A 7,746-nucleotide genomic window follows, 5' to 3' on the forward strand; every position below is an offset into this window, starting at 1 on the left:
GCAGTTGGAGTTTCACGCCGCCCGACAGCATCTCTTCTTTTTTTTCCCACCCACTCCAGAGTGGCAGGTTGCCAGATGGTGCCCCATTAGGTCACATTTGCTCATTGTTTGGCAAACAGCGGCTTAATTCAAGTGCTGAGTTGACAGCTTGTTCTCCCAGACAATTTGCAAGTTGCAGTGTTGCAAATGCCAGCTTGGCTTTTCAGGGGAATGTTATTTCAAGTGCCTTAAAGGGATAAAGTTCTCTTTGATTGGGAATAAAAAAAAAAAAAAAAATTAAAAAAGGGTGAAAGTAGGGAAAACTGAAAAGGTTTTTAGTGGTTTTGATGTGGGAAGGACCCAGCAGCGTTGGTTGGCAAAGGACTGCTGTGTCCTGGCACCACGGTTCCCCATCAGAGGAGACTCTCCATGTCCCATCCTTCCTATCACTTGAGGTCTTCCACCCGTGCCCCACAATCCTAAGGAAGGAGGTGTATTTCCAGAGAAATGGGCTTTCCCAGGGAAACAGCAATTTTAGGTTATTTTGGGAAGGTTTCAGTAGGGACGTGCATACACTTTGATGTCTCCTCTCCAAAACCTGCAATTATGATCCCAGCATCCCTGGGGCAGCAGATGATGCTGAGGACATGTCCCTCCTAAAGTCAAGGGCTCTTTCTTCTTCCCCAGGTGGGCGAAAAAAGGCCAGGTTATAAAGGAAGCATCCGGTGACTTCTATGAAACCATCGTGGACCACACCTTCTTCTTCGAACCCGTCTCCTGCGAGGTCACCAATGCATTGGGCAGCACAAACATCAGCAGGACCGTGGACGTCTACTGTAAGTGATCTATCAGCTTAAAACTGACTTCCCAGGGCTAAGCAGGGCCAGCAGATCTGCTGAAGATTAACGGGAAGGGGACACAGCTAGATCTGACGTGCCCAGGGCGACCAGGATTTGCTGGGCCCTCTTGCAGCTCTGGCTTTGTAAATCTGCTGGTGGTGGGACCCGTGATGTTCTTCTGTCTCATGGTGCTGGTTCTTGGGGAGCTGGTTCTTCTGGGGTTGCAGCAGGCACCTCTCTCAGGGTCTTCTTTATTTGGGGACCCATAGGTCTGTCGAGACACCCCACTGCTTCCTCTGACTCAGTGACCTCTTTGTTTTGAGGGTTTCTGGTTGACACAACCCATCCCTGGGAGTAACTCTGGTCTCCTCCGTGCAGTTGGGCCCAGGATGGCAACAGAACCGCAGTCCCTCCTCGTTGACCTGGGCTCAGACGCAGTCTTCAACTGTGCCTGGACAGGGAACCCATCTCTCACCATCGTCTGGATGAAGCGAGGCTCAGGCGTGGTAAGAATCGCTGCCCGGGTGGTGGGGAACGGCACATTCGGGGCATGAGATGCCCACAGGAGATGTGGGATGGTCCTTTCTGGAATGGTTCCTTCTGGGATGGTTCCTTCTAGGATGGTCCTCTCTGGGATGGTCCTTTCAGGGATGGTCCATTTTGAGATGGTCCTCTCTGGGATGGTCCATTCTGGAATGGTCCTTTCTGGGGTGGTCCGTTCTGGAATGGTCTATTCTGGGATGGTCCTTTCAGGGATGGTCCATTTTGAGATGGTCCTCTCTGGGATGGTCCATTCTGGAATGGTCCTTTCTGGGGTGGTCCGTTCTGGAATGGTCTATTCTGGGATGGTCCTTTCTGGGGTGGTCCTCTCTGGGATTGTCCATTCTGGAATGGTCCTTTCTGGGGTGGTCCGTTCTGGAATGGTCTATTCTGGGATGGTCCTTTCTGGGATGGTCCTTTCTGGGGTGGTCCATTCTGGAATGGTCCTTTCTGTTCTCCAGACCTGTGAGCTCCCATCCTAATGCATTCACCCCAACTCCCCTCCACTATGGGCGGGAGTTTGAGAGTCTGGATCTGCCCCAGCAGATTTCTCTACATCCCTTTTGTCCTTGAGAAGCCTAAGGAGCTTTTACAAACAATTGTCATGGCTCCATCAGCCTGGGGAGATCCTCTGATGCCCTCGTTGCAGACAGGAGGGCTGAGCAAAGCCACGGTAAGAAGATAAAGGAGGGCTGAGACGTGAAACTCTGCAGTCGATGAGGCAACACTGATTTACGCAGCTCAAGACTGGGTACTATCAGAGGGCTGGACTCCGACGGGAGCGAGATGAACGATCTGGGTCGCTCTCCTCCCCTCCTTTCCCCACGCACGGACCGCGGAGGGGTGCAGACATTGAGGCATTAACTGCCGGAGTATTTTTTCCAAGCCATAATGACCTCAGCGAAGACCATCTCCTGGGAAGTAATTATAGACTTGGGAGAGCTGATGGCTCGAATCAGCCGAGGAATCCCAGCGGGTCGATAATCCCCGGGTGGTTTCCCATCCCGCCGTTGCAGTTGTTGTTTCTCGTGGTTATTATTGTTATAGGCAATGCTTGCGCGCTGTAGGCAGCTATTTCATTTTCTTAAAGCCACTGGAGCGTGCAGGGTAGATGAAAGGAGCCTTCTCCCTTTTTATTTAGCTCCCTCTAGCCGAGTCATGCCAGCTGGGAGCGTCTCAGGGCTTAGGCTAGACCTGCAGCTGGTTTTAACCCAGCAGAGATGCTCGTGCTGGTCAGCAGAGCCGCATCCATCCTCCCAGAGCTGGCAGGGGATGCAGCTTTGTGAAGCCCCTCAGCACCCCGCTGTCGCGGTGGGATGTGGGATCAGGGCTGGTTTTTTCCAGCCCCTCTGCTTTCAGAGCCAGGTTGGGCTCCTGCAAGATTTTTTTTTTCCTATTTTCCCAGAAAATCAGAGACCGAAGAGAGGGTGAGGCCAAGTCAGCACAGGCGTTTGCATGGATATTTTTGTGATTGATGCTAAAAGGGTTTTAAAAGGATCTGAAACCCCCATCTTCATGCTACAGGGAGATCCAGATCCATGTCCAACCACCGCTCAGGGCTTTGCCTGAGCACCAGTTCCCAGAGGCATCGGCAACTGGGAACCAGAGGCTCACCCAGTACGCGGGTGCTGGGAGGAGGAGAGGTGATGAGCTGGCCCCAGGGATGCGTTTCCACCATTGCTCCAAAGCTACTCTTTGTTGTAAAAATTCAAATGAATAGGAACAGGACTTATATTCCCCCCAAAAAAACCACGTCATTTATTTCGTCCTTGGTCACCAGCAGTAAGTGATATTTCCATGCCACGTAAGACTTTTGGGCTCATCCACTTCGTTTCCTATTTTCCATGGAGCTTGCAACTCAACGTCTCTTGTGCCACTTGGCATCTCCCCCCCAGATCAACCCCCTTCCTCTCTTCCAGGTCTTGAGCAACGAGAACAAGCTGACCCTGAAGTCCGTCCGCCAGGAAGACGCCGGGAAATACGTGTGCCGAGCCGTGGTCCCACGGGTCGGTGCGGGGGAACGGGAGGTGACGCTCACCGTCAACGGTACCTCTCGCTTTCCTATTGCTATTCTCTCTCTCTTTTTTTTTTTTTGTTCCTGTTGCTCTGCCAGCTCACGTTGCCGAATTATCCCCTCGGATATTTGCTTTCAGAGCAAATCCCACCCACGGTTGGATTGAGGAAGGCAGGCGATACAAATAAATTGGATTTTGCATTCATTTTCTTGGAGATGCATGGGTTAAAGCAAAAAAAACCCAAAAAACCAACATTATCTATGACCTGCTTGGTTCCTTATTATCAACAGGGGTTTATTGAGTAGTCGGGAGCCGGTGTCTTTAAATCTTTAATAGATTTATCTTGTAAAAAAACCCTTGCAAGGTCGGAGAGCGCTGTTGTCTCTGTTGTACAGCCCGAGAGCTGGGAATTGAGCTGGGATCCGAGACCGGCAGCCTAATCACTCTCTCAGAGGATACCTGCGAGAGGCAGCGGTGCTTTATAAATCCTCCGCAGCTCCTCGGGGGGTCAGGATGTGACCCAGACCCTCACCCACGCCTGGGAGCTGGGAAGCGCTCCTGGAGTTTTAACGATGACCCCACAGCCGCCGATAATGAATTTCAGCCTAAATATGGAAGGGAAAAGGCAGGCGGGCTGCAAGTGGTATCAATAGAGGCGGAATTTTGCAATATTTCTCACCTGGGTGACAAACCGGCAGGCTTCAGTCCCTGCTCGCTGTCACAAAGAGAAGAAAATAAGCAGGGAAGCAGCACATGCAGCAGCAAGCGCTCATTTTCGACGCGGATAATGCCAGAAAGCGAAGCCAAGGGCGACGCAGCGGGGGACTGAAAACCAACCACTCCCTTGACTTCAGCTCCTCGGCGCCTGCATGCTCCTTCCCCGCCGGCTGCTGGGTTTTAATTACAATTAAGCCAGTTGGTGGCAAACAAAGCAACAAATTAGCACAAACAAAGAACCTGCTCCTTGCCCGACACCTACCAGCCACGCAACCGCCTTGAACGCGGAGCGAAGCGCTCGAGAGCTTTGCCGCTCACGCCGTTGTAGAGCTGATGGGGGAGAAAATAAAAACCAGGAGGTTGGATGCTCAGTTTTGAGCATCTCCTTGGAGACGACTGCCCGCAGCAACCCATCGCACCAGGACATGCGACCCCAAGGTGACGACGTTGGGATGTGCCATCATTGGCGTTGGACCCTATGCCAACGGAGCATCCAACACCTCCAGGTTGAGGTGGGCTCAAATGTAAATGGTTTTTCCCCTGGGAATATGGGGTGAAGCTCATCCTGAACCAGGAAAGTGAAGAAAATAGGATAAAAAAATGGTAAAAAAGGGGGAATTATCTCCCTGACGCATGGGCAGAGGCCAGGATCGCTGATTTTTTTAACTGAACGACCATTTTGGGGTATTTTTATGCAGGGAACTGGCTGTTCTTGGTGGCACTTTCTGCTTTTTTGCTGCTACCAGGAGAAAAAAAAGCTGATTTTTGGTGAAGCAGTGGTATTTCAGGTGTCTCCTGGCTCTCCAAGCAAGGAGAACCGAGGTGGGCAAGCCCCAGAGCTGCATCCCAAGGTCCAACATCCCCCAAGGACCGGAGCAGCTCTGCAGAGCACGGCACGGTGTGTCTAATGCAGCTAATGAATTCTGCTGAAAAATCTTTTCTGCTGTAATTGGAGATGGAAAGTTGAACACTTCATCTTTTCGAGTGATTTTAAATCCAGAGGGTGATACAATTGTCTTGGTGCTTTTCTCCATGGGTTGGGATTCATCGCGGTAAAATTAGACGTTGAGAAGTGTCTGGTTTGGGCTTGTTCCGTAAATTCTGATCAGTGCACGCGGACTTCAGTTGGGCTGAGCCATCCCACCGAAAGCAGCAGGACCCCAACTGATGGACCTTCATCCACCCATCCATTCTCAAAACAGTCAGAAATTTTGGCAGGATGATGCTGGGGTAGGAGAGCATCTCAGGTCGAGTCTCGTTGCCTTCCCCGCCGTGGTTGGCAGACCATCCCCTCGCCAGAATTTAAGGCCAGCAGCCTGAAAAGAAGCAGATATGATTCAGAGACTCGTTAATGGGAAGGAGGATTATGCAAATGAGCAGCATTTGGCAGGGCTGGAGCAGCAGAGACGAGAAGGAAGCAAAAAAACTGTTGGTGCCATAATAAAAAAGCAGCAGCAGCAGGCGGATTTACGGCCCCTGCCCGAGCCAAAGCTTCTCCAAGCTCCTGACTGCACATAAGCCTGGTGGAAGCTCCCACCTCAGTAGAAGCACCCCAAAATCACCTCCACCGTGCCTGATGCATCATCTGGGCTTGGCAGGACCTGCTGAGCAGGGACCACCACCCCTGCCCATCTCACTCAGCAAAAAAAAAAGGTTTGTTAGAAGGGTTGGCCAACACCGGGTGGAAAATTCAGGATTTATTTCACCTGGGATTCACCCCAACAAACCAACCGAGTCTGCCGGAGAGCTGGGAGCACCGGAGGGGCTGATCTGCCACAGTGGTTGGTCAGGAGAACATCGTGGTGTCCCCTCAGCTCATGCCTACAGCCCATTGAAGTCTTCACCAAGCGTGTCCCTACCCCATGAGGACCTTGGGACGGACCAAGGGTTGGCAGCATGAGCCAACCCAAAGCTTCTGCAGGAAGCAAGGAGTTAAACCCAACTCTTCCACCAAACCTTTTGAAAGGCTGAGCTGGACTCAAGCAGGCTGGAGAAGTGGAGACCATCCTTTTTGTTCCTCCAAGGCTCCCAAGTCAGCAAGCCGCATTTCTCTTTTGTGCGAGCCACCAGGATGGCGCAAATAAAATCGGCACCGGCGGGCTAAAAATAACGGCGACCAATAGCTCCATCATTTATATCCATAGCAACATTGTTTAAAGCCTTTTTTTCCTGCCTGATATGTTAGTGCTGAAATGCCAAGCCGGAGATTGGCAGCTTTCAGAAGGAGCCACAGCCCGGTGGAGAATCAGACGCTGGCCCTAGATGTGAAGAGCCTTGCAACTTTGCGCTATTATTCGGGGCATGTTCGTCTCACAAATGGTCTTTTAGTCATAGGCTATTATCACGATGATAAGCCTTCGACTCTGAACTCCTGAAGCAATAATAAAAACCCGCAACCGTTGAAATTCCTGCCATTTAAAATCCACTCTCCCGGGGGAAAATGATCCTTTTAATGATTATTAAGCCATTTTTCTCCAGCGTCACCCAGTCTTGGAGAGCTTCCAGAATTTATAAGTAACATACAACCATCAAAATAGAAAGAAGATGGCTTTTTAAAATTTTAATTTTTTTATTTAGTCCTGGCGTACAGATCCCATCACCGCTTGTGCTTCCGTTGGCTTTGGGTTCGTCACTTGGCTGTTTTTCTGGGTGTCTCACCTTGGAACATCATAGGGAAGGAGAGACAGGGCTGTAGCACGGTGGGAAATGTTTGGAGAGTGTGAAAGTTTGGTGCAGAAGGGTGGTACCGGGATTATTTCTATAGGCAATGCTATATATGAATATATAGAGTGAAGAATTGTGCATTTTGGTACATTTTTGTTCATAAATGGGCGACTTGGATGAGAATCATTCAGGAATACCCAAACCAATCTGTTTCTCCCCACTTTACCCCAAATCCCTGAGACTCTTCTTAAGGAAACACATCATCTCGAGGGAGAAAAAAATGGGAAAATTTTCTCAACTCCCCAAAGGATGGATTGATAGGAGAGAGGACGAGCACAGCAAGCTCTCCCACTCCAACTATCCCAAAAACTGGGCTCAAGACCTGGGCTTAAGTCCTGGGCTCAAGACCTGAGCTCAAGAAGCACCTTGGGTTGTCCCCAGCAGTACGTTGACATCTCGTAGCAACTCCTCTTGCAGCTCTTCCACATTGCATGGCCAACACGATGTTCCTCCATGGTCTTCTAGCCCCACCACCCATGTGAGATGCCAACAGCCTTCTCCTTCTCTCCTGCAGGGCCACCCATCATCTCCAGCACCCAGACGCAGCATGCCTTGCACGGCCAGAAAGGGCAGATCAAGTGTTTCATCCGCAGCACCCCACCGCCGGACCGAATCGTGAGTAGCATCAACCCTCAACAGGTCACGGAGGGTGTCTGGGACACTTTTGGGAGCCCTACAATGAGCAAACATGACCTTTCTCTTCTTGCTCGGCAGGCTTGGTCCTGGAAGGAGAACGTCCTGGAGTCGGGGACCTCCGGGCGCTACACGGTGGAGACGGTCAGCACGGATGAAGGCGTTATCTCCACGTTGACCATCAGCAACATCGTCCGGGCTGATTTCCAAACGATTTACAACTGCACCGCCTGGAACAGCTTTGGTTCTGACACTGAGATAATCCGCCTCAAAGAGCAAGGTGGGCGTTGCCGGGGAGC

The 7,746-nt window shown here is 51.0% G+C and overlaps 1 protein-coding gene across 1 annotated transcript in view; it reads left to right on the plus strand.

Annotated features, from left to right (window-relative positions):
• Window positions 1-666: 666 nt before the first annotated feature.
• LOC104466708 (kin of IRRE-like protein 3) overlaps window positions 667-7,746 on the plus strand; it is a gene marked incomplete at both ends in the record, with an annotated part of 10,705 nt that continues 3,625 nt past the window's right edge. The window contains 5 exons of the mRNA XM_010080230.1: window positions 667-815; window positions 1,197-1,324; window positions 3,278-3,404; window positions 7,329-7,429; window positions 7,529-7,727. Of these exons, the coding sequence (XP_010078532.1) occupies window positions 667-815; window positions 1,197-1,324; window positions 3,278-3,404; window positions 7,329-7,429; window positions 7,529-7,727 (704 nt within the window). The remainder of the gene's footprint in view (window positions 816-1,196; window positions 1,325-3,277; window positions 3,405-7,328; window positions 7,430-7,528; window positions 7,728-7,746) is intronic.

The sequence above is a fragment of the Pterocles gutturalis genome, unplaced genomic scaffold (assembly GCF_000699245.1).
Source record: "Pterocles gutturalis isolate BGI_N339 unplaced genomic scaffold, ASM69924v1 scaffold6599, whole genome shotgun sequence".
NCBI lineage: Eukaryota > Metazoa > Chordata > Aves > Pterocliformes > Pteroclidae > Pterocles > Pterocles gutturalis.